This window comes from Fusarium falciforme, chromosome 1 (assembly GCF_026873545.1).
Source record: "Fusarium falciforme chromosome 1, complete sequence".
Classification (NCBI taxonomy): Eukaryota; Fungi; Ascomycota; class Sordariomycetes; order Hypocreales; family Nectriaceae; genus Fusarium; species Fusarium falciforme.
Genome location: NC_070544.1, coordinates 536,796 through 561,128, shown reverse-complemented (window position 1 = coordinate 561,128; position 24,333 = coordinate 536,796). Strand labels below are relative to the sequence as shown.

The following is a 24,333-nucleotide window of genomic DNA, read 5'->3' as shown; positions in this document are numbered from 1 at the left end:
AGATATGACGCTGCTAACTGCTGTGGCCGAATTTGAACCCTCTAGTCCCTGGCATTGGGGCTATATCCTTCCCGATGCCCGCGGGACGGACTTGAACCCACCCTGGCTCACCTGAGCGAAGGCTGAGCAACGGCTGAGCCGGGCCTGACCCAGCCTGAGTAAAAGCGGCGATGGATCACGTGCAATAACCGTCTAGATTCGTGGCAGATGACACCCAACCTCACTATCCTGTGCCTTACATAGAGCAAGGGGGTGCCTTAGAAGAAGAAATACAAAAGTTTACCTCAAGACTTGAAGATGCCTGTCCAATTAATCCCACTACGACGCCCTCGGTGCCCGTTTATCATTGCCTCCAATTGAATGGGATCCTTGATTGCCGTAGTCAGATTATCAACGCCAGTGGGTGTTACAAGCACATTATCCTCGATGCTACCTTAGGTTAGCCTTGAGCAGTTGTTTCAAGGGACGTGTCACTCACCGAACGCCACCGACATCCCAGTATTTATCCAGAACATCCGAGTTGATGAGGGCCTTGTGTCGTTCATCCTCAAGATAAGGACGGATGATATGTTCGCAGAAATAAATCTGGAGGCTTAGTAAAGCCAAAAAGAAGGGAACAAGGCACTTACACCGGGTTCAACCGTGACTACGCTTCCGGCTGGAAGTGTACCCCTGGTTCTTAGATACCGAAAGTATTTGTTCTCATCGTCGAAATTGGGATCCCCTCCGACGTCATGAGTATCAAGTCCGAGGAAATGACCAAGCCCATGTGGGAAGAAGGCCAAGCTCGTCTGGGCGCCCAGGATGTCAGCCTTGGCACCCTGTAGGATGCCGAGCTCAAGTAGACCCTCGATGGCGATCTCGTGGGCAAGCATATGGCCATCTTCCCATCTTACACCTGCCTTAATCATGGCAATGCATTCCATTTGCATCTTGTACACGATGTCGTATATCTGTCGAGATTCTTTCGTAAAGGTGCCTGACAACGGAAAAGACCTTGTCTGTCTCGAGTTAGTAGTGTCGGGTGTCACGCAGCACATCAACTTACAATATCAGAGGCGTAGTTATTCCACTCAGCGCCAGCATCAACCAATAGGTTCTGCTTTCCCCCAAGAGGTTGATCGTTGGCTTCGTAATGCAAGATAGCTCCAGCGCGACCAGCAGCCACGATTGGGGGGTAGGCCATCTTTTTCGCACCATGTGCGACACAGTGGCCCAGAAACGTCGCCTCCAGTTGCATCTCGTTGCTTGCCTCAGAGGCTCGCTTCATGAGGGCTTCATGACCGAGGCTTGATATGACGTTTGCCTTTCGGATCATGGCTACCTCATAATCATCTTTGACGACTCGACACCGATCGATGAGGCCTTTGAGCATGGATGAGTCGACATTGCCAGGCCTGAATTTGATGTGCAAGGAGACTTGGTCTGCGATGGTATAGACTGTCGAGCTCTGAGAGCCGGCAATATGCGAGAGGAAATTATCTAGTTCAGTCGAAAACTTGACTTCATCAACGTCATACTTCTCGAGCGCTTGTTGGCGATTTACAGGAAGACCGGACCAGACAACCTCTTCAGGGTCAACAGGAGGAATGAACAGGGTCGACTTGGAGGTTTCGATATCGTAGACGAAATAGCAGTTGCTTAGATCACAACCTGTGAGATAGTAGAAGTGTCGACGCTGCCTAGGTACAAGGATGTCAGTCCAGCAAGCGCCCAGAGGTCAAGTGATTACACACCGGAATGGCTCAAGCTCGTCGCTATCTTCCAACAACTTTGACATTCTCCCTTCGAGATAAAGACAACCCCTGGCATTAGGAACCTTCTCTCGTAAGAGCCCCACGACCTTCAATGCGTGAGTCTTGCCAGGATACTTCCCGCTCAGGATTCGGCCCAAGTCTTCGGCGAACATGACAGCCGGCTTTCCGAGGCTTATCTCTGACTTGCAGGGCCTAGAACAATTCGAATCAGATGATTCAATTTGAGCATTATAATCTCATTGAGCCTCATGTATGGCTTTAAGTGGTCGCTACCTAGGTTGAGCATGCGTCGGCGAACTTGCGGTGGAGACACCTCGGCTGTGAGAAACTCGCCGATCAGGAGCCCCACGGCGGCTCTTTGCGGCCCTATTTTTAACAAAAATCAGTTCGCCGACGGTTGCTTCGCCTGAGTAATACATGCAGCATGGGTCTGATTTAAATGAGGGTCTCAAGTTGGCCGAAGCTGACCTCGTCTACAGGTATCACATCCTGTTGGCTCGTCACGGCTGGGCTACCCCGGTCCGTGACCAACAGTTGTTGGTGATGACTTGAACCCCCGGTATGTAACAGCATGGGGAGTTTACATTGGAAGTGTTGGCTGTAATTGTGTTGTGTTGTAACTACGGACTGATTATGTCCTTGATCTGAGACGCCCTTGAACTGGTAGCTTGTACCACCTCTACATTCATCTTTTCCTTGTACAACACCGGTGATTCTACAGTCCGGCCAGTCTTGATGAGTTCTGTGGCTTGTATAAAGAACGACTCGATGCGCAATATGACGGGCCGGAGAAGCACCTTGGCTGCGATGTCTTCCGTAGCCCCGAGACGCTGTAATGACAGGTGAAATTTTTCGAGTAGCCGATATGCCGCCTCAACATCCCGCGGCTCCGTCGCTAATAGAAACAAGTAGATGAGGAAGTTGCCACACAAGATCAACTGAGATCGGGCATCTAGTTCGGTTAGTCAAGGTCTATGAGTTTGATCGGGGAACTTACGACGACCCCAGAAGCTTGTCAGCTCATTCTCCGTGATGTACGCCATGAAGGTGGTAAAGTTGTCGAATTCCGCTAATGCCGTGGACAACCATCTGCGGAGATTTGAACTAGGGTTTGCTTTCGCCGCTTTCGTAGCTGGGTACATGAGCCCACGAAACAAGAGCACATGGGTGGCATAGTATGATAGGTGAAGCGGGCCTGTTCGTGTAAGAGGATGCTAGCTTCGGCCAACTTGGAAGACTCACCGTTGGAGGTATTGGGCCCAACGGCCAAGCAGTTCGGGACGAGGCTTGGCCATTCCCTTAGCTTGTCTCGTATCGGTATGAGTTGAGTGCGCGTCTGCACAGTTGCTTTCACGCCACTAGAAGTGCATTAGAAACAGCTTGCATGCCGGGTTTGACTTGACTAACCAACTACAATCCAGGATGACGCGCGTGTCTCTAGCAATATTGATCATCTCGAGGAAGCGAACCCCGTCAGGCACGCGGAAGGACGTGTTACAAGGATCAACCATATGATGCAAGTCCAGGGAGAGGTCTTCATCAGACCGTAGGTCCTCCAAATCTGGAGGTGGCGTGGTGAATGTGTCGGCAGCAATGTGTGGAGGGTTCCCATGGCAAACGGCTGACCAGCAGTCAGTAAAGTAGGTGGCCCACCAGAGCTTCCTCCGCAGCTTCTTTTCCCATGGAGCAATGTTCCATTTGGCAGGGTCTTGATGAAGGCCAATCATCTGGGCGGCCGCTGTGGCTTGCGACGCCATGATCCAGGTATAGGGAGTTTCAACGCTATCGATGTCGGGAGGAACCATGTGCATTAGCAGCAGGGCAGCCTGTAACCTCCAGAGGTTCGGCGACTCCAGCTCTCGCCTAAGAGACTCTTGTGCATGGTTGGTGAGGTCGTGTTGCTGGAAGGGGCAAGGGCCTTCAAGGGATGGGTCCTTTCGCCAAAAGACACAGGCCAACGCGTAAACGGCGCCCCGTAGTGACGAGGGGATATCGAGCTTGGCAGTGAGATATTGGCGCAGGAAGCGACCCTTGGAGATGACGGGAAACGCGGAGTGGACGTGTCGGAAATACAGCCGGACGAGAGCTGGGCCGTGGGGCCAGATAAAGGTCTCAATCGCATCGGATGCGGCTTGCTTAGCCTGGTTCTTGTGTGCGGGGAACTCATCTTGCAGCAAAAGGAAGTGAATGGGGTGGTCATCCGGGTCTTGTCCGCCGGGGTAGACCTGGACGAAGCTGGCGTCAATGCCCTCCCGCTCACTCAGGAGGAGGGATCTGAAGGCGTCGAGGAAGTAGGGGTCCTGCTCGGCGGCCAATCCCATGGCATGCGTTGTCTTGTCGGGGACATCCTCAAGCGTGTGGACAATTTCGTCTGCTGGGTCCTGCATCGGCGAATCGACGCCTGCCGACGCCACAGATTCTTGGCCGACAGGTCCTGGTCCTGATTGGCGGACGAGGCCGTCATGGACGACAGCAGCCGACTCAGCTCGTTGGGGGTTGCTTTCAGAGGCTGACGGTGAGATGGCAGAGATCGACGGTGACTGTGGGCTCGAGCTCGATGGAGCAACGCTCTGGGTGTTTGCTCGGGATGCTAATGCCAGCGCGTCCGGGTCTGAGAGCGATTGACACACTAGACCTCGGCTCTTACAAAAGAGGCCTACTTATCGTTAGTAGCTATCAGTAGTCGTCTGTGTGCGGCGGCGCTCACATGGCGGCTCTGAGGTAATAACGCAGGCCGTTTTCCGCCGGCGACACGCGTCACACGGCCTGTTCTTACGGCTCCGAGGCTTACGGGCCTGGCCAAACTTGCTGCGGATGGTGAATTTGCGGGGGGGTGCGAGGGTTCCCGTTCCCGCTCCGCGATCCGGCGCGTCGGTACCCGTGAGATTCTCCATCCTGGTCCGCCGGTCCAGTCCCCACGCGGCTGGATGTTGGCGAGGGAGGGAGGGAGGAGGAATTGGATGTCTGTCGGCCAAATCACGCGACGTGGAGGACACGGGTACAGATAAGTTGGCCGAAGGAGTGGCCCAGGCTTTTTTTCTCAGTTGGCCGATGTTACTTTGTGACCCTGGCGACATCGGAATGTGTGTTGACAGGGAGATGAAAGGAGGTGAGAGGAGGACGGATGACTAACGGAGATCACGGGAACTAAGGTTTGGCATTAACCCAAGGCGGAGAACGAGACCGAAAGGGGTTGACGAGGGGGTTTTTGGTGGAGATGAGAGCATGGGTGTTGAAGGACTTCAATTGCTTGTGCGTCTTATTCGTAGAGTATTCAGATTCTCCGTAAACCATTGTGCATTGCTACTAATCTTGTAGACTAAACTTGGTACATTCTTATCTAAACAGACGTCGTAACTGATGCCGCTCCCTTGTGAGGATCTGCCGGAGGTGGAGAGTCCTCGATCTGAGTCCCAGCCTCGGCGTAAGTAATGTCCCAGCGGCCGTCATACAGCGCCTGCACTTCCTTTGCAGATGGGCTTTCTTGGACGAAAGCATCGAGCTTTTGATCTGGGACCAATCTGTGAAGCAAGGCATATACAAATGCACTTGCCATGAAGCCATACATGTAGTTGAGATAGTACAGCTCAATGGCGCCATCAGAGATTGAGATGGACAGGTTGACGGCTGCAATGAAGCCAGGGAGAAGAGGTGCAACGCCGACAATCCACTGTTCAAAAATTAGTACCTGTTATTTGACAGAACAGAGAAGACATACCGCGATCGGGGCACGCCAGTTAAGGCCCTTGTAGTACCAGTAGATGCTGTTGCTGTCCCCAGTGTACAGGTCATCCACATTCACCTTCATCTTGGCCACCACGATATAGTGTGCAACCATCAATCCAGTCATTGGGGCAAGGAACACTCCATATCCAGATAGAACTGTCAGGAAAGTCGTGGCCGTGTTGACAAGACGCCAAGGGTTGACGACCGGGCTGAGGAGAGCAACAACATAGGCTCCTCGACGAATGTTGATGTACTTGGGGAAAGTGGAAGCCAAGTCCATGCCACCAGACAATGCGTTTCCGGGGAGGTTGCTGCCAAGCTGCGAGATGGCCAACGCGAGTCCGGCGAAGAAGACGGCTGCACGGGTTCCAGCATCATTGTCCTTTGCGAGGAGACCAACGAAGAGAGTAGGCGGGTTCCAGATGGCTTCTCCCATGCGTTTCTGAGTAGCAGCCGTGACGAGAATGCCGATAACAGAAGCGATGATGCTATAGAAAGGAAATGCAAAGGCTTGTCCCCAGATCGCATCGCTTGGACGGCGAGAAAGTCGGGCATAGTCGTTTTGGTTGAGGATTCCAGCTGCAATGGAACCAACCGTCGACATGATGCCGGAAATCATAAGCCAAACGGTGCTATTGGGGCTTCCAGTCAACGGAATATCTGTACCCGACTTGAGAGTGTCGCCAAACCCGTCTGGTCCCATCGTTGCCAAAGCCCAGATGAGGAGAACGAGGAAGAAGATCAGCGTCACCGTGCTCGCGAAGTAAAAGAACTTTTCGATCCGGTGAGGTCGAATCCAGAGGAACGGAAGACTGATGATGCAAAAGACAAAGTATGACAGAAATTGAGCAGATGTCATGCCCGTGTCTGCGGGGATCTTGTTTGGGATATGCTTCTCGAGGTTGGGGTCCCAGGAGAGGAGCATCAAGTAGGTGCATTCACCTCCGACCCATGATTGGAAGCCATACCTTGTATTGTGAGCAAACGTAGGAGAAACAGAACGGATATACTGACCAGACTGGTATTTGGTTAGCATTATCATCAATGAGGGGGTGAAGAGGAAGGCTCACCAAATGCAAGAAAGATGCGGTTCCAGATGACGAATTGGGAGCCCCATGTGCCCCAAACAGCCCGACTAAAGACGGGAAAACCAACTGCTAGAGTTAGTATCTCAGCCTTGTGATGGTGGGTCGAAACATACTATGGTAGTAGGCTCCAGCAAGGGAGCTGAGAATGAGGGCAACCGTGGCAATGACGTTGCCGATGATGATGGCTGCACAAGAGTCAGGCCGATAAAACAGATACAAGTCATCAATTGATACTCACCGATGATAGCCTGCCACCAAGTAAGGCCCAGAGGAATAAGAGCGCTTCCAGTGAGATATGTGGCGATGTTGCAGTTGATTAGCAGCCCTGCGAGAAAAAAAACCTTGTCAGCCTTGTCTTCGCCACGGCAGAAAAACGCGTGACACGCAACGCACAGAAGTTGTGGAACGTCAGAAACGTCCATGTGCGTCTCTCCGACCCGACAGGTCGGACATCCTCGTTCTGCAGGACATGGTTAATCAATCACATTGGACGGCAGGGCCAGGGGGAGGGTCGCATACAATCCACCGGGATCCACGTGGCAGCTCGATGCGCTTGAGCAATGCTGACGCTGCTGCCATGGTGATTCGCGGTCGAGACGCGTGAATTGTTGGAGATGGGGGTTCTTGATGGAATGGGGATTCCCCTGAGCCGTTGACGAGGCTTGATTGACTGCCGTTCGACGTCTTTAAAGGCCCTCTGCTTGAACCATCGCCGGTTGTTTGCGCCCGTGTCTGAGGCATGGTTTTGCAGAGCTTATCTCCAGAGTACCCCAGATCGGATGGGGCGAACCCATTCCGTCGGTGCTAAGGCGACGCTTTGGCCTCGCACGGTGGTTTCAGATCGGGGAACTTCGTCGGGGAACTTCGTCGGCCAACTGAGCACACTTGGCTCCATCGGCAAAGCCGAGTTCCCCGCCAGCCTCCTTCTTGTTGGCTAGGTTTCTATGATCGTCACTTAGTTACGTACGGAGTTTGTTGTCTCCTAAGAGGAGGTGAAGGAGTTTGGCGATGGCGACAATGGCTCAACTACAAAAGGGTGAGTATCATGGCCGAGTGCTTCAGCCCATGGGCAGCACAACGACCCTGATTAGCCGCATACAAACCGACGACAACATGTCTCTTTACCGCATTGGAGTAGACGTCGGTGGGACCAATACAGATGCCGCCATTCTCGACATTCGCGCCGTCGACACGCCCGGTCGTGGAGTCCTCGCCTCCCACAAGGCGTCTACCACCAGGGACATCACCAGCGGCATAGAGTCGGCGATTCGCGCCGTCATTCGTGACTCAAAGATCGACCAGGGTCGTGTTTTGAGTGTCACTATCGGAACCACGCACTTCATCAATGCCCTGGTTGAGGCTGATGCGAGGAGGCTAGACCGGGTTGCCGTCGTTCGACTATGCGGCCCCTTTACACGGCAGCTTCCGCCCTTTTCGGACTTCCCTGTCGGTCTCCGGAGTATCCTTGACGGAGGAGTCCACTATCTCGATGGAGGTCTTGAGATTGATGGGAGAGAGATTGCACCTCTGAACCCTCAGCAAATCAGACAAGCCGCTCGAGATATCCTTGCATCGGGCATCAAGACTGTTGCCTTGGTCGGCGTCTTCTCTCCACTCGACCATGAGGGTCTTCACGAAGAAGAATGCAAGAAGATTATTCTCGATGAGGCTCCAGAACTTTTAGTTGTGTGTTCTCACGACATTGGACCTACCGGCTTCTTGGAGCGAGAGAATGCCACCATCCTCAACGCCGCTATCCTCCGGACAGGCCTCCGGGTCAAGAAGGGCTTTAAGCGAGCAATGGCACGACTTCAGCTCACTTGTCCGCTCTACCTTTCTCAAAACGATGGCACCTTGATCGATGCCGACACTGCGGCGGAGTACCCTATCAAGACCTTTGCCAGTGGTCCTACAAACAGTATGACGGGTGCTGCATTCCTGGCTGGACTTGATTACAAGAAGCAAGCAGATACAACATCTGAACCCGACTCAGCCGAGCCTCAAGTACTTGTTGTCGATATTGGTGGCACTACCACTGATGTGTGCGCCCTATTGCCTTCGGGTTTTCCCCGTCAGGCCCCTGGCTTTGTCGAAGTTGGAGGTGTTCGCACAGCTTTTTCCATGCCCGAAGTTGTCTCCGTTGGCTTGGGTGGCGGCAGCAAGGTCCAGGTCGACTCTGAAACGGACAAGCTTACCATTGGACCTGCTTCTGTTGGCCATTGCATCCAGCAAGAAGCCAAGGTGTTTGGAGGCCAGACCCTAACAGCGAGCGACATTGTTGTCGCGCTTGGTAAGGCAGAACTTGGAGACGTCGCACTCGTTAAAGATGTACCTGAATCGGTTGTGGAAAAGGCGCGCAAGGAATTGAAGAAGATGTTGGAGGGTGTTGTTGAGCAGATGAAGGTCTCTTCAGCCCCAACCCACGTTCTCCTCGTCGGAGGTGGTGCTCTGCTCGTCACTGAGGATCTCAATGGCGTGGACAAGTGCATCGTACCAATTCACCAAGGCGCCGCCAATGCGGTTGGTGCCGCAATTGCTAAGGTCTCTGGCGAGATTGACATTGTCGAAATCCCTGAAGGACGCTCTGAGAAGGAGGTTATTGACGCTGCATGCGCCAAGGCTGTTGATCTGGCTGTTCAGAAGGGAGCAGCTAAGGAAGGCGTGCAAATTGTTGAGATCAACAAAATGCCTCTTCAGTATACACCCAATGGTGCGATGCGCATTCAGATCCGAGCTGTCGGTCATCTTGCAATTCCCAGCGAGTTGACACCTCCCTCTTCCCCTCCTTTGTCGACTGATCAGAGCTATGAGGAGGATGAAGGGGACAAGGTCAGCGTGCCAGATGCCCTGGTTCCCACCTATAAGCCATCTCTCTATGTGGATTTGGAAACCTACCGACCCGGAGTGAAAGACGGTGTTTGGTACGTGTCAGAAGTTGATCTGGAGATGATGGCTACCGGATGCGGAGTTCTGGGCACTGGAGGCGGTGGTCCTACGCATCACGAATTTCTCAAGGGCTTGCACGCTCTGCGAACCGGTGGTCACAGGAAGATGAGAATCATTTCTCCAAAATCTTTGAAGGATGACGCCGTCCTCTGCTTCGGCTCTTGGTACGGTAGTCCCAGTGTTATCAACGAACGGATCGCTGGTGGGACCGAAATTTCTTCTGGCATCAATGCCGTCAACAAGGTTGTTGGCAATAAGTCTTTTGACGGCATGTTTATTGATGAGATGTGAGTGACCCCAATCACGCTTCGAATCCTTTTCTAACTTTAACAGCGGTGGTGGAAACGGTCTGAGTGCCTTTCCCACAGGCGTTCACTTCGATGTCCCCGTTGTTGACGGCGATGCTATGGGCCGGGCGTATCCTACCATGTATCACGGTAAGTTTTGGGCCTCTTTCACGCCTTGGAATTGGTATTAACTTGCCTTAGCCACGTTCAGCGTTTATGGTCATTCTCTCGTTCCTTGTGTGGTCTCTGACGCCCGAGGAAATGCAGGCGTGGTTCTGGTGAGCAAGTCTCTGAACGCACGCCAGACTTGTGCTAACAGTATCAGAATGCGGACTCACCTGTAAGGTTGGAGAGCATCCTTCGAAATACTGCCATCGAGCTTGGTCTGGGCTGTGCCGTGTGTGCAAACCCGTTGTCCGGCGCGGCGATCAAGTCCCACGGTGTCCCCAACACTCTATCTCTCGCGTGGTATCTCGGCCGCGCTGTCCATGTCGCTCGACGGAAGAAGTCGAGCTACATAGATGCTATTGTGAGTTACTCGGGTTGTTCCAGTCTTTCGAAGCGCTGGCTAACACGATACAGTTTGACGTCTGTGCTGGAAAGCTCCTCTTCACTGGCAAGATTATTGATGTCCGTCGCCATGTCGGTGGTGGTTACACCATGGGAGCTGTCATCATTGCTCCTCTAAGTGAAGATGAACGGGAGTCTGCTGGCTCAAGTCAACAATCTGCCCCGACTGACAGCCACATGTTCATTCCTTTCCAGAACGAGTACCTGTACGCCGCCTTAAGCGACGCAGACGGCTCGGAGGAATCTCAAAAGGTGGTGTGCACAGTTCCAGATCTCATTTCAATCCTGGGTCAGGACGGCGAAGGTATTGGCTCTCAAGACTTGCGATATGGTCTACGGGTCAATGTCATTGCTCTGCCTTCCCACCCGCTTTGGAAGTCGGAGGAGGGTATCAAGGTGGGAGGGCCAGAAGGATTTGGACTCAAGATGCCCTTCACCGGGGTTGATAACGACTTTACCGAGGCTAGGAGTGTTATTGAGGAGTTTGGGGTGTAAAAAATGGTAGCTGGCACAAAGGGTGGTTTTGCTTAGAGGCTTGGAGGTCTTAATCTGGATGATAGATTCGTGCATAAAAGTAATATGGCACGAAAAATGAATGGGAAAGACAATTGAAGTGGATTCAATATCTGGTGACGTCATTCTCTATAATGAAGAATTGATGAATATTATCGTGGTCTGTACATCTGAAAGCTGGTGTTTACAGGGGCTTGAATTGAAGGAGAACAGATGAACTGTGGTCTTCCCCAACAACAAGATTCTACCTAGCTTTATGATGATTATTTATATAAAAAGCAAAAACAGGTAAAAAAAACAGACCAATAACTGACTGAATCACGAGGAGCAAGATATCTATTTGTCTATTGACTCTCGTGGTGATCTTGTGAGGGACAGAGACAACTTACCCTAGAATAGCATGCTTGTATGCCGCTAAACCTAAATTGGATAAGCTCACCCGAGGAAAGAGAAAAGACCAAACGAGAATGACATCACTGAGCAGTGAAATTGGCCAAACACCATCGACGGAATGGTCAGAGAGACTCGTGAGGGCATATGCGGGTTGATATCTCGCCAACACGACCGTTTCTTGACAAGCTTGCCTATCAAATTGATCCTAGACCCTTATCTGCACAACTCCACTGAGTGATGATTGGAAAATCTCTGTATCCTCCGTATCATCCGTGACATTTGCCGACAATGTTCTAGCCCCAACTTCGGCAAGTCGCAAGATTACGTCGAGGAGGCCAGCTCCTCGCCTCGTTTGAGCGAAATAACCAGTAGCTAGCTAATTAAAGATGCTTTTACCACTGTAGGCCAGTTAAGTTCCCCTTGAGATCGCATCTCGGGGGTCTCAGACACCCGTTGCCGTGTTCAACTGCCGAAACCTGTGGGGGCCTGACACCCCAATACCCCAGGTTGGCTGTGGGGCCCAGTTCTGGAGTGCAGCCGAACACCGAGTTTGCCTCAAAGAGCTGGTGTAAGTCGTTATCATATAAAAAGAGGGAGGCCAGAGAAGGAAGAAGGACTTTGATTCATGCCAACCATCTCCTTCAACACCAACTGGTTTCCTTCCCCCTTTGCCCGTTTGTTTTCAACATGAACAACGGCTTGATTGAAACTCTTCTTAGCAACCTCGCCCGTCACTGGGTGTTGGTATTGGTTTCTTTGGGTTTGGGATGGCTTGTGAAAAATCGCTATCACCATGGCTTGAACAAGTACCCCGGTCCCTTCCTCGCTTCTTTGACGGATTGGTGGAGATTCGTTGATGTCTACGGCCAGCGACCAGAGGTTACTCTCCAAGCCCTGCACGCCAAACACGGAGATATCGTCAGGATAGGACCCAACACCTTGTCCTTTGCCGACCCTGCCGTTCTCAAGTCCATCTATGGTCTGAACAAGGGCTACATCAAGGTACATAACCCTTTTGCACCTGTCATGAACTGCATATTAATCCACACTAGTCCGACTTTTATATCGTCCAACAATCCGTCGTCAAAGGCCATCGCCTCGCATCCCTCTTCAGCACCACCAACAATGACTTCCACTCCCAATTCCGCAGAAGTGTCAATTCAGCCTTTTCCATGAGCGCACTCGTCCAGTACGAGCCCTTTGTCGACAACACCACCAAGCTGTTCCTCAACCAAACTGAAAACCTGTTTGCTGGAAAGCCCTCTGGCTGCGACTTTACACAATGGCTTCAATTTTATGCGTTTGATGTCATTGGTGAGATTACTTATAGCAAGCGCCATGGATTCATTGAGAAGAATGAGGATGTGGAGGGTATTGTTGCATACCTTTCCAAGCTGTTCCTCTACGTCGCTCCGGTAAGTCCATTGTAGACATGACATGGCACAAGCTAACAATACCAGGTCGGCCAAATCCCATTCCTGGACCTTCTCTTCTTGAAGAACCCTCTATACCTCAAGCTCTCTCAATGGGGCCTGTTTGACTCGACATTCCCCGTCGCTCGATTTGCCCGCGCTCGAATGGCTGAGCGACTCATCCCTGAGCTCAACTCTGACGCCGTCCTCCCCACCACCGATATCAAGAAGCAGGCTTTGGGACAGGATCTTCTTTCCAAGTTTATCGCTGCTCGAGAGGCTCGACCTGAGTTTATGACCGACACCTTGGTACAGACTATGGCTGTGTCGATGGCCTTTGCTGGCTCTGAGACTACAGCCATCACCCTCTCTGCTGTCTTCTACTACCTTCTCCGCAACAAGTCTTGCTACTATAAGCTTCAGAAGGAGTTGGATGAGGCTTCAAAGGCTGGCGCCTTTTCGGATTATGAGACTGGCCTCGTCACCTTTGCCGAGGCTCAGCGATTCCCCTACCTTCACGCTTGTATCCAGGAAGCCTTCCGGATGCACCCTGCACCTGGTCTCCCGCTTGAACGAATTGTGCCGCCTCAGGGAGCTGAGATTGGAGGTCACCACATCAAGGGTGGTACTATCGTCGGAGCTTCAGCGTGGCTAATCCACAATCGCCCTGAGATCTTTGGCCCTGACACCAGCGAGTACCGACCTGAACGATGGCTGCCAGACCCCAACGCGAATCCAGAGGACGAAGATAAGCGAATCAAGAAGATGAGTGGTATGATGTTCCAGTTTGGCATGGGTAGCCGAACTTGCATTGGCAAGAACATCAGCCTGCTGGAGATTTACAAGGTCGTGCCGAGTCTTTTGCGACGATTTGAGGTGAGTTCGAGGACACCGAATTGAAGAGTATCAACTAACTTGTACCAGATTGACTTCCAAGATCCTAGCAAGGAGTGGAGGATTATCAATGCTTGGTTCGTGAAGCAAGCTGACTTCAATGTCACGTTTACGCGGAGGCAGCTGGTGCAGCCGGAGATCACGGAGAAGGCCGGTTAAGAGGAATGAGTCACGCAAGCATAAATAGAATGTACAGTAATGACTGAATGATTGTTCATAACATTTGATGGTAGCCCTGGTTCAATTCCCTAATGCTTCTTGTGTTTACCATCGCCAAAGGCATCTTTGTGGGCTCTTCCACCGAACCCCCAACCAATCTGATGAGCCACATGAATGTTCGTCTCCAGTTCATCGGCCCAGGCCCAAACGAGACCAGGGTTCTTCTGGAACATGCGCGCAGCTGCAATCAGGTCCAACGGAGTGTCGTCTGCATCCTTGCCGCCAGCAATGACGTCCTGAGCTACCTGACCGGTCTTGATGTTTCCCACTGAACTAACAAGCATCTTGTCCCCAACTGCAGCCTTGATCTTCTTGGCAAAGGGAGCCTGGTATGCGGGACCACCAATGATCTTTTGCTGTGCGTGATTGCCGCCGCTTGATACATCGAGGACATCAACGCCCCGCTCAGCCAGGATCTTAGCTAGCTTGACGCTCTCATCAACGGTCCAGCTCTCTCCCTTCCAGTCGGGGTTAGTATCGAGCCATTCAGTAGCACTAATGCGAACAAAGAGAGGCATATCCTTGGGAATCACCTCTCTCGTCGCGTCCACGAGCTCAAGGGCCAGACGGATACGGTTCTCAAAGCTACCTCCGTATTTATCGGTCCTCTTGTTGACAGCGGGGGAAAAGAAGCTCGAGACGAGGTACCCGTGGGCAAAGTGTAATTCAATGACGTCAAAGCCAGCCCCGACAGCGCGATTGACGCCCGAGATGAAATCGTGTTTGAAATGATCAATCTCGGCGATAGTCATTGCGCGAGGGGTAGGAAATTGCTCGTTGAAAGCCTCGTCGCTGGGACCGACGACGTCATCTGGCCATCCGCCGACTTCTTTGCTCGCAGTGGCTCCCGAGCTCAGCCAGGGAGCTACGGTGGACGCCTTGCGACCGGCGTGAGCGAGTTGGATGCCTATAAGGGCGTTTTGGCTGTGGGCGAAGTCGACGTGTTTCTTGAGGGTGTCGACATGGGCGTCAAGCCAAATGCCAGAGTCTTCGGGTGTGATGCGACCGTTTGCTTGCACTGCGGTCGCCTCAATCATCACAAGGCCGGGCTGTTTCGAATTTTAGTAGAGGAGATAGGAGCCAGGATGGAAATACTCACGCCGCGTTGCAGCATCCCGCCGTAGTGGGTGATGTGCCATGGAGTATGGAAGCCTTCATGAGCACTATACTGGCACATTGGGGCCACCCAGATGCGGTTTTGCATTTCGATACCACGAATCTTCAAGGGCGTGAAGAGCTTGGGGATGGGCTTTCCCGAGGGCTGAGGCTCGATGGCCGTTCCAGATCGGGGATCCTGCTCTGGTGTGAAGAAGGGGACACCCTTGGAAGCCTTGTTGTAAATTGGCTGATGGCACTTGATCTCCTTTTCGGGTGCTGGCGTCTCTGGTCTAGACACGGGGATGCCATGATGAGGATGGCAAATTCGCTGGGTGAGGTATGCCGCCATGTTGAGTCTGAGCGTAGGTAGTGGCCTGATATCGATGCTGATGCTGATGTCAAGATCTGTGCCTGGACGTCACTAGTCTTGGCCCCAAGCTTTATATCGATAGATAAAGTAAAAAATTGACTTCATCTTGGTTCGATAATTCGGGCACAGTTCCTCCGGAAGCTTGATTTGCTTAGCAATCTAAGTTGAAGCTTTCGCGCCCTGCACAACGTTGTAGGGCGCTGTTGGTCCCGAAGTCGCAACGTTAAACAGGACGTAAATGCGGGCCTTTTTTTTTTTTTTTTTTTTTTTGTTCTTTTAGAAAGCTGCTCTGTTTTTGTCAGCTTGTTACGTTAATAAACCCGCAGAAATTCCCACAATTATGGGCGGTGATTTGAATGCCCATTCACGGTCTATTGCATGGGTCGATGCAATTCACCGACGACTTTCACGTGCTGGTGAGGGCCGCACATAAACATACCTAACTACCTAGGTAGTTTACGTGCCGACATGGACTCGAAAGGTACCACCGATATGGCCTCAAAATGCGCCCAAGGCACCCGCATAATGGTATTTAGCCCACGTGAACACCCACACTTCATGCCAAGGCCATGTTCTATCCCTTGATTTGATGGACCATAGTAGTACGAAGTCAGCTAAGCTCTCAGGCGTGTTGTAATGAGCCCATATCACTTCGAAAACGCCCCGTCACCAAGGCGGCCAGGCCGCCCGTCGTATAGCAGATAACCCAGTTGCCCCCTTGGCTGTGCTAGTTCTGCCATAAATAGTCTGCGACCGACCTCTGATGGAACCTTGGCCACTACAGCCATTCCCCTTCAATTTCTAGCTGGCACAACCTTCAGCCCCAAGGTTAGCAGCATTTGCCTTACTCTTCGACTGCTCTTTCAACTAAAATGATGCTAATATTGCGGACGCCAGGTACCAATCAAACAATGTGCCAACAGCACACTGAGATTACCAGGTGCTCCAAATGTTATACGGAAACCGCAACGTGGACGTGGACTACACCATGCGTATATCATGTGTCAGACCCTTTGCAACCACCCCGACCAGGACGGGAGAACTACACTATCGACTGCCCCGGACTTGAGCTACTCGCCCCCACTGAACGTTATGGCATATGCGGCTCTTGCCATATTCGACGGTTATTGGAGGAGGCGGAACGGGCTAAAGCAGCCATGGAGGCGGAGGAACATAGGAAGATGGAAGAAATGTGGAGGCTGAGACAAGCCGAGGCCGAGGCAGCCGCTGCTGCTCCATTGTTGAGTCCAAGCTACCACACCACCGATACCGAGACAGAGTGGGAGGATGTCATTTAGGCAGTTGTGGAGAGGACCGAGGATGTAGGCGTCTGTAAGGGAGTACCTAGATAGCAAATGCCTGTTCCTACGCCGTTTGGGCCTCTGCCAGAAGGGAAGTTAACCACTCGGTAATAACGCTGGCAAGGGTTATGTGGGATGGCAACCAAGTGATCTCTTAAGCTGTCAAGGACCTCCAGTGCATACTTCGCCCCAGTGAAACTCATCTATTAGGGAGCTCTTCCATAGGTGCTTATTTCTCAAGCAAGACATAGTGATAGTTAAAGTAACCCTTAAATAAATGGATGTGATTGACTTGACCCCTTCGTCGTGACCTGGTTGGAGGTCCTTGCCAGCTTAAGAGATAAGATCTAAGATCTAGTCAAGATCTGAAAGATCTATCAGAAGTTCAGAACTGCCATCAGGCCACACTCACTCAACTTGTCCACCACCTGACCAACCACAGCACAGAGAAAACACTCGGCCCAAAGACATCTCCCGACTTCCAATGCCGCGAAATTTTAGCTCCAGACCATCTCCACTTGGCTCCGCAAAACCCGCAGGGGGCCGGTCGCCAGGAAGTTGGGGTAAATCTGGGGTTTCGGCATCGACCCTGACCTTTCAACCTCGGGTCTAGCAAACCTCCTGATTGCTGTTTACGCGACGGACGTGTTCGACAAGGATGGAAAACCCTCAGTTTGTCCGCTTCGCCAAAAAGTCGGCCTCGAGGAAGAGGGCCACCAAGGCTTGCCTCAAGTGCCGCAGGAGAAAGGTCCGCTGCGATGTCACCCGCACTTCGGCTCCTTGCACCAATTGTCGGTTGGATGGGGATGAGTGCGTTGTTGCTCGTCGAGGGGTTTCGATGTAAGGGTTCTCTGTTGATTTGTCAATCTTTACATGCGCTGATAACTTGCAGACAGATACGATATAATGAACCATCACCATTCACTCCAAACGCTGATGCCGACGATGTCGATCCGAGCCATCCGACTACGAGACCAGACTTGACCACGCTGTCACCGCCTCCAGAAGCCGATCTCGGCAGCGCAACACCGTTCACGAACGATACATGCAATAATGGCAAAAATATCCGGACATTCGGCATTACTTGCGAGGATGCTAAGACAAACACATCAAATATTATCCCACTGGACCCCGTGCGATCCGAGCTGAAAGCCCTATACTCGTCGATGCCATTCCTGAAGGCCCTTAGCATACGCGACCGCGACTTCAACCATCTAAATTCTCAAGGATGCCTACGCGTCCCCGCCAAGCCCATCCTCGACGAGTTTGTTCGACATTATTTCCTCTACGTTCATCCACTACTCCCTCTGCTCAACGAGGCGGACTTTTGGCGGGCGTACAATCCCGCCCAGACAGAGACCTACTCAAGCTCTGGCGGCTCCCCTGTCTCTTTGCTGCTACTGCAAGCCATCATGTTTGCCTCGTGCACAGTAAGTGACCTTCGCCTAATGCATAACACGAACCGCGACTAAATATTCCAAGTTTGTACCAAAAGAGAGCCTCAAAGTCTTAGGCTTCTCTAGCATCCACGAGGCCAAGGAATCTTTCTACACCAAAGCAAAGGTAGAAGACACTCTCCCTTGTAGATCAACCAGCTCTGACTTCATGCCAGCTGCTCTATGACTTTGCTACCGACCCAGATCCCATCTCGATAGCACAGGCTGCGTTACTGCTGACCTACTGGTGCCCGACCTTCCGCCCAGGACCGCGAAAGCCAAATAGCCGATGGCTCAGGATTGCTGTGCAGAATGCCAGAGCCGTTGGGGCTCACAACTACGCAACCATCGCTCAAGAAGCTCACGCGACTCCGCAGGATATCAAGAGGCAAAATGTTCTGAAGCGTGTGTGGTGGTGCTGCATCATCCGTGATCGGATAATGCCGCTCTGCGTCCGCAGAAACATTCAGATCACACGAGAAATCTTCAACTTTGACTCCAATCCCCCTCTCGGATATGAAGACCTTGTTGATGAACTTGAATCGTCGAGGGTGTACAACACTACCACCAAGCACACCCTCATGGTTACCTTGGAGCGCTTGACTGAGCTATGTGTCTGTTTGACCGACGTCTTGGCCTTGGTATATCCTACTGAACACTTGCCGATTCTTGATGCTGAGGCGCATTCTACGGCGTTCGACAAGGTTCAGGAGTACAGACGCTGTCTACAATATTGGGCTGAGATCACGCGACCACCTTTGAAGCACACCGAGTTGTCTCCAGAAACGGATTCCTTCGAAGACTCTTCCGTTTTGTTCACGAATTTGGCCTGGATATACTACCAGTGAGTACCTTGCACCGTGATCCATCTCTCATCGCCCACTAACAGCCCCCAGTGCCGCTCGAGTGGCTCTCTTCAACTACGAACTACATCTCGGCGTCATCCTGGGACTGGTCACACGAAAGGCGACTTCAAATTTACAGACTCAGTTCCTTGAAGAAAACCGAAAGGGCCTGAGGAGCGCTACCAGAAGCATCGCCGACTGCCATAGTCAACTACACCCACTTCGTCTAACGCGTTGGCTACCGAGTAGCGCTGTCGCGTGCACAGCACTCCCTCTCGCCATGCACATGGTCGATATTAAGATGTCGTCGGACTCGTCTCAGGGCGAAATCTGGTCGCGTCCAGGCATCGCTGCGAAACAGTCGCGGTTGAACGTGCTGATCCAAGCATTCAGAGAACTTCACCCCAAATATGATGGCGTAGACTCGATATCCAAGACGATTCGATATTTCATGGAATGCACCTATCTCCAAGACTCGACACCAACACCCTCTTTTGGCGAGAACACTGACGTTCTGGCGAGAAGTCCTACCTACTACCTCAGGCTGGCCTTGACGATTGACCTCTGCCTGAGCCAAGATCGTCTACCCCAAGACAGTGACTTTCCAACACCGTTGAGGCCCTTCTTGCACAACGCCAGTTTGTCTAAGCCTGTATTGCTCGAACAACAATTTGTTACTCAGTCCCTCGCCACCAAAGCCCTGACACCTCCTCGACCTCTTTCACCCACCGTTGTCAGAAGCTTTTCCCAATGGGTCGAGGATGATCGGTGTGTTCATTTCGCTCTTGAGATGGGTATTGACATCAGCCAACCCCCCTTTGCGCCGGAAGCCATGCAAGAGAACACGGCAACTGTTGAACCACTACCATGTCCCACGGAGACATGTTCCACTGAGAGTCTGGAGAGTGACTCGGCGAGGGCGGATGATGAGACAGAATACCTGCCTCCGAACCTCGACAACTTGACTGGTTGGGCCGAGAATGACCAGTCACTTTATTTCGCTCAGGAAGCTGGTCTCATTCCTCAGGGTGTTGGACTTTACGATGGGAGCCAGGGAGACGAGGAATATCCAGGCCTCGAAGCACTCGCACAGCACACTCTAGATCTCGATATGGGGTTTCTATGGAAAGGCGTTGAGAATGGCGAACAACCGGAGGATGCTTTAGGCATGTTGATGTAAAACTCAGAAAAGAGCAGGTGGTTGTAATCTCCACCACCCGGAGCGTGTCTTCTATGACCCGAACACTTAACGCATTGTAATATCACCTTGTACAATATTTTCAAGTTGCAATTGGCACCACCGGAGAATCATTGGCATTAATCAAGTTCCAAAACACTTTCACAGTTTTGACTGGAACTGCTTCACCACGTGGAAAGCACCCCCGCCCTTTCCAAACATCTCTCTCAGATCCTCGGCGAGTTCTTGTGGCCTTTCGTGCGATGCGAAGTGGCCTCCGTCTGAGTGAATCTTTTCATACACAATCGGCCCAAGAGTCCGTCCCCATGTCTGAGGGGGCACAACAATATCCTTGGGGAAGTACGACAGTCCAAGGGGAACATTTGGCACATACGCGTCTGCCTTTGCCGTCTGCTCAGGACTCGAGTGCTTGCTTTCATAGTAAATCCGAGCACTCGCCGCTGGTCCTGCCGTGGAGAATTGGTACACAGAAACCCAAGTCAAGATTTCATCATCGGTCCAAGGGTAGCTATCTGTCCAGTCATGGAGCTTCTCGTAGATCCATGCCAAAAGAGCGACGGGTGAGTCTGCCAGAGCAAAACCGATCGTGGATGGTTTCGTTCTTTGTTCCAGGTTGTATCCGAACCCTTCTTCGAAGAACCACTGTGTTCGAGCGCGCCCTGCCTTTTCATGGTCCGCGTAGGGGAGGAGGGCGTGTTTTATGAATTGCCAGGGTGCCGTGAAGAAAGTGGGCGGTCCGAAGGCGCGAACAAAGTTGACGTGAGAGGCCACACAGCTTTCTGGGTACTGGACGCCGATCAAGCGAGTGACGGCGTATCCCCAATCTCCGCCTTGGGTGACTATTATAATGTTAGTTCATGTCGTAATAGCTAAGAAGACAACAACACACCATATTTGTCGTAACCCAGATTCAACATAAGCTTGTGCATTGCTTCGGCGTACTGAGGAATGCCAAACCCGCGTTTTGACACCCCGTCTGAAAAGCCAAAGTTGGGCAAGGACGGTGCCACAACATGGAATGAAGGCCCATCTTTAGGGTCTGTGAGCAAGGGAAGAAGCTTGACCACTTCGAGGAAGTTCCCAGGCCCTGAATGGTGGTAAGTCAATGACATGGCCATTTATCCGCGTTTCTAGAACTCACAGCCGTGGGAAAACAAAAGTGGAATGCTATCCGGTTTGTTCCCTTTCTGATGCAAGAAGTGGATCTGTAGGTCGTCGAAGCCGTCCACTGAGACTTTGGAAGTGAAGTGAGGCAACTTATTCAGCTGGGCTTCCTGAGCTCGCCAGTCGAACCCGTCTCTCCAATAGGCAGCGAGTCGCTTTATCTCACTCAGAGGGGAACCGGACTCCCAGTCATCGGAAAAGTCAGACTCTTTGGCAAAAGTTGCGTTTTGTAGTTTATCTCTGAGGAATTCAATAGCCGAATCCGAGACTTGAATCTTGAAGGGCTTGATTTCGGTGGCCATTTTGATAACTTGAGGAGGTACGGGATCATGCGAATTGGGCCAGTTACTAACGGTGAGAGACGGATGATAGAGCTTGATAGACTTGTGATAGAATCAATGGCCTTTTCTATAGCGGGCGGTTGACAAATACAAAACTCAAATCATTTCTGATTACCAATTAATTCGATTGTGTGATTGGCAAAAGTTGAGTTCGCAAGGGCGTGATTGACGCCGGCAGTTGCATATGACGCATTGCGGCCCAGTTGTTCTCGGTGGTGCAACCATCAGGTTGTGGAGATCATTTCCCGAAACGAAATATCAACCAAGGCAGCAAAGATGTGCAGAACGAGAGCCGCGGGGTATCAAATGCTCGCTCATCAGGAGATATGACTCACGGGAGGATAAATTGTTCCGTGAGGTCAAAGATGACGTGCCTGTGAATATCTATCCGTGCTTATGGTCAAGTTTGCTCAGGTCAAAACTTGCAATCGCGGCTTTGGTTGCTCGATGAGTCACAAATCGAAAGAGATCGCGCTAATATTCTTCGAATTAATGAAATTTAAATTGGCTAGGGGAAGGAGGTAATTATGTCTATTAGACGAGTCTAGCTGTGATCCCTGCGAACGCCCAATCTTCTGTCCTGATAACTACTTGTTTGTGTGCGTGTTGAACAGCTTTCAACTTGAATTCCACTCAACCTTGATAGGTTCATGACCCCGAGAGAATTTCACGCCGTTGAACCACAGCTCAAACCGTAGGTCGGCCGGGGCCACAATGACACGAATATCAAAGATGCACTTGTAGTACTTGTAGCCCTGGCGAAAGCAGCCTCCACGCTTCTTCATAAGAACAAGCTCATCCGGCCTCAGACCAGTGAGGTTGCTCTCAACACGACAAAGCCGTTTGGAGCCAGCTATTGATACCCGTCAATCAGACCATTCTTTCCAATGGGGAAGGGGATGGCGGGTGTGTGTTTGGCAAGGCTTAGATAACCTACCTTTTAGCAGACTTTGAGGGAGAAATTTGATCTCGTTTCTCGAGGTAACAACCTGTGTATTGAATGATGCCGCGGTTTGGCCAGGACTCAAACGTCTGATAAACTGCTTCGTTAGAGGCGCAATCGGATCGATCTTGTCTCCCTGGTAGATGAGTTAATAAATGCACACAAAGAGTGATTGGGTTGTCGTTTGAAACTCATACCTTGCGGATAATCCATTCTATCTGGTTGACAGCCCATGTTTGATTCGGGTCAAACTGATCCTGTTCCAGTTGTTCGCCGATGTGGCGATCAGGGCTATATGGCTCTCGGACCACAACACCGTAGCTTGCTCTTGCGATGTATGTGGCGAGCACTGGCATATTTCCAGTCTCCATCTTTTGCTTATGGTCTTCAAGGAGACCCCTGACGACAGTAGTTTGTGGGTTCCGGTTCGCAATGACTGTGACTTGCCGGGCGTTTGGGTGAGTGAATTGGGAAAAGTACTCCCTGATCCGCCGCTGTACATATTTAGAGCTGCCCAGCCCGCCAGAGAGGACCATGTGCGTCTGTAACATGTATCAGTGTGAGGTCTTATTTGCCTTAATCACGATCATACCACTTGCTCACTACGTCCGTTCTGTACCATCCAGTCGAGCTGCTCTCGTATCTTGGTCATGATGCGCTCGACATGAGGATCGAAAAGTCTTTGTATCTCGTTGCTACCCGAAGTTAGCTATACCGTCCTAGACCTGGATATACTTGTGGAGGCTCACTTGTCAAATATCATGCACCCTCCTTCAGCTCGGAGGCCACCGTGCCTAAAGTCACTCGAGACTCTCGGCATTTCGATTCTGTGAACTTGCGCAATGGCCGCAGGGTCGCCGAAAAGGTGTTTGATAGCTTTGAAGCGGTCACTCTTCATCATTTTCTCTGCGAGGCCGTCCGCGATGTTAAATGGTACGTCAGGGTTCTCAGCCAGACGCTGCTCGACGAGGTCCCCGAAAGCAGAGTCTATGAGAGTCGAGCCGATTCCGATACCACTGACCTCGGCGATTTGTGACATCTGAGGGATGCCATTGTCAACCTTGGTAACCTGAACCAAGGAAAAATCTGTTGTGCCGCCGCCAGCATCGATGGTGAGGAATACGTCCCCAGCGCGAAAGTTGACCACGCCGCTCTTGAGGGTGTCTACTGCGGCCGCCTCGGCCTCGGTGAGATCGATCTGCGCCAAGTGACGGGGTCCTTCGGTACCGAACCCAGCAGATCTAATGGTGGCTTTAAACGTGTTGCTCACATCCAAGCCTCTCCAGGTTGTGGGAACGCTGAAAAGAAAGGAGACGGACGAGCTGGCCCAATTCGCTGTTCCTGTCATCTCCTCATAGGTCCTCTTGATGTGACGGTAAATCTCCCGGAGGTAGTCTGTAGCGCATTTTGACGCTTCTGCAGTGGTTGCGATTGTCGTCAAGCCTGCTTTTCTTGCCTCATCACAGGTGTCTTGATCAAGAAACATCTTGAAGAGACGGTGCTCTCTCTTGCCAGGTGGCAAAGGGTCATCATATACAGCAGAGAAGAATCCCCAAGAAGACACAGTGTGGTCATGGTTGTAGACAAGGCGACTGGGAACTTTCGTTTCACCAGTGTTGTTGTTCCCAGGCCAGTTATTGAAGATGTGTATTGTTCCATTCGAGAACAAAAGACCAACACCTAACAACTAGTCAGCCATCCACAACAGGTCCAAATATCGTAATGGTAGGGTCTCGTACCCGTGAAGGTGGTGCCGAGATCAATGGCTACCGTGACGTCGGGTTTCTCAGTCATACTGGGCCAACAAGCCGGTTGGGCAGCAGACAAACAAA

General features: G+C 51.7%; 9 protein-coding genes across 9 annotated transcripts; 3 read left to right on the top strand and 6 right to left on the bottom strand.

Annotated features, from left to right (window-relative positions):
• Positions 1 to 284: 284 nt before the first annotated feature.
• On the bottom strand, positions 285 to 1,909 carry NCS54_00009500 (Putative Xaa-Pro aminopeptidase PEPP; the record flags this gene model as incomplete). The annotated part of the gene is made up of 5 exons (XM_053145754.1): positions 285 to 429; positions 479 to 585; positions 630 to 1,001; positions 1,049 to 1,682; positions 1,737 to 1,909. 5 exons carry the CDS (start codon positions 1,907 to 1,909, stop codon positions 285 to 287), a joined length of 1,431 nt encoding a protein of 476 aa, XP_053001729.1.
• Positions 1,910 to 2,377: 468 nt separating this feature from the next.
• Positions 2,378 to 4,651, bottom strand: NCS54_00009400 (Zn(2)-C6 fungal-type domain-containing protein; the record flags this gene model as incomplete). Its single annotated transcript, XM_053145753.1, has 5 exons — positions 2,378 to 2,709; positions 2,755 to 2,952; positions 3,000 to 3,115; positions 3,165 to 4,413; positions 4,534 to 4,651. The coding sequence occupies 5 exons, from the start codon at positions 4,649 to 4,651 to the stop codon at positions 2,378 to 2,380; spliced, it is 2,013 nt and encodes a 670-aa protein (XP_053001728.1).
• A 446-nt stretch (positions 4,652 to 5,097) lies between these two features.
• Positions 5,098 to 7,150, bottom strand: NCS54_00009300 (Fungal-trans domain-containing protein; the record flags this gene model as incomplete). The annotated part of the gene is made up of 8 exons (XM_053145752.1): positions 5,098 to 5,427; positions 5,476 to 6,451; positions 6,486 to 6,501; positions 6,554 to 6,637; positions 6,685 to 6,756; positions 6,810 to 6,896; positions 6,965 to 7,031; positions 7,091 to 7,150. 8 exons carry the CDS (start codon positions 7,148 to 7,150, stop codon positions 5,098 to 5,100), a joined length of 1,692 nt encoding a protein of 563 aa, XP_053001727.1.
• Positions 7,151 to 7,588: 438 nt separating this feature from the next.
• On the top strand, positions 7,589 to 10,869 carry NCS54_00009200 (Hypothetical protein; the record flags this gene model as incomplete). The annotated part of the gene is made up of 5 exons (XM_053145751.1): positions 7,589 to 9,804; positions 9,851 to 9,954; positions 10,006 to 10,082; positions 10,130 to 10,333; positions 10,387 to 10,869. 5 exons carry the CDS (start codon positions 7,589 to 7,591, stop codon positions 10,867 to 10,869), a joined length of 3,084 nt encoding a protein of 1,027 aa, XP_053001726.1.
• A 1,098-nt stretch (positions 10,870 to 11,967) lies between these two features.
• Positions 11,968 to 13,745, top strand: NCS54_00009100 (Hypothetical protein; the record flags this gene model as incomplete). The annotated part of the gene is made up of 4 exons (XM_053145750.1): positions 11,968 to 12,282; positions 12,333 to 12,695; positions 12,741 to 13,568; positions 13,617 to 13,745. 4 exons carry the CDS (start codon positions 11,968 to 11,970, stop codon positions 13,743 to 13,745), a joined length of 1,635 nt encoding a protein of 544 aa, XP_053001725.1.
• Positions 13,746 to 13,834: 89 nt separating this feature from the next.
• On the bottom strand, positions 13,835 to 15,252 carry NCS54_00009000 (Oxidored-FMN domain-containing protein; the record flags this gene model as incomplete). The annotated part of the gene is made up of 2 exons (XM_053145749.1): positions 13,835 to 14,854; positions 14,905 to 15,252. The coding sequence occupies 2 exons, from the start codon at positions 15,250 to 15,252 to the stop codon at positions 13,835 to 13,837; spliced, it is 1,368 nt and encodes a 455-aa protein (XP_053001724.1).
• A 1,950-nt stretch (positions 15,253 to 17,202) lies between these two features.
• On the top strand, positions 17,203 to 20,035 carry NCS54_00008900 (Zn(2)-C6 fungal-type domain-containing protein; the record flags this gene model as incomplete). The annotated part of the gene is made up of 5 exons (XM_053145748.1): positions 17,203 to 17,414; positions 17,467 to 18,004; positions 18,057 to 18,137; positions 18,187 to 18,854; positions 18,907 to 20,035. Exons 1-5 carry the CDS (start codon positions 17,233 to 17,235, stop codon positions 20,033 to 20,035), a joined length of 2,598 nt encoding a protein of 865 aa, XP_053001723.1. The 5' UTR covers positions 17,203 to 17,232.
• A 159-nt stretch (positions 20,036 to 20,194) lies between these two features.
• On the bottom strand, positions 20,195 to 21,519 carry NCS54_00008800 (EHN domain-containing protein; the record flags this gene model as incomplete). Its single annotated transcript, XM_053145747.1, has 3 exons — positions 20,195 to 20,892; positions 20,943 to 21,140; positions 21,195 to 21,519. The coding sequence occupies 3 exons, from the start codon at positions 21,517 to 21,519 to the stop codon at positions 20,195 to 20,197; spliced, it is 1,221 nt and encodes a 406-aa protein (XP_053001722.1).
• A 656-nt stretch (positions 21,520 to 22,175) lies between these two features.
• On the bottom strand, positions 22,176 to 24,295 carry NCS54_00008700 (Hypothetical protein; the record flags this gene model as incomplete). Its single annotated transcript, XM_053145746.1, has 6 exons — positions 22,176 to 22,411; positions 22,496 to 22,637; positions 22,699 to 23,043; positions 23,094 to 23,196; positions 23,251 to 24,181; positions 24,241 to 24,295. 6 exons carry the CDS (start codon positions 24,293 to 24,295, stop codon positions 22,176 to 22,178), a joined length of 1,812 nt encoding a protein of 603 aa, XP_053001721.1.
• Between the last annotated feature and the right edge of the window lie 38 nt (positions 24,296 to 24,333).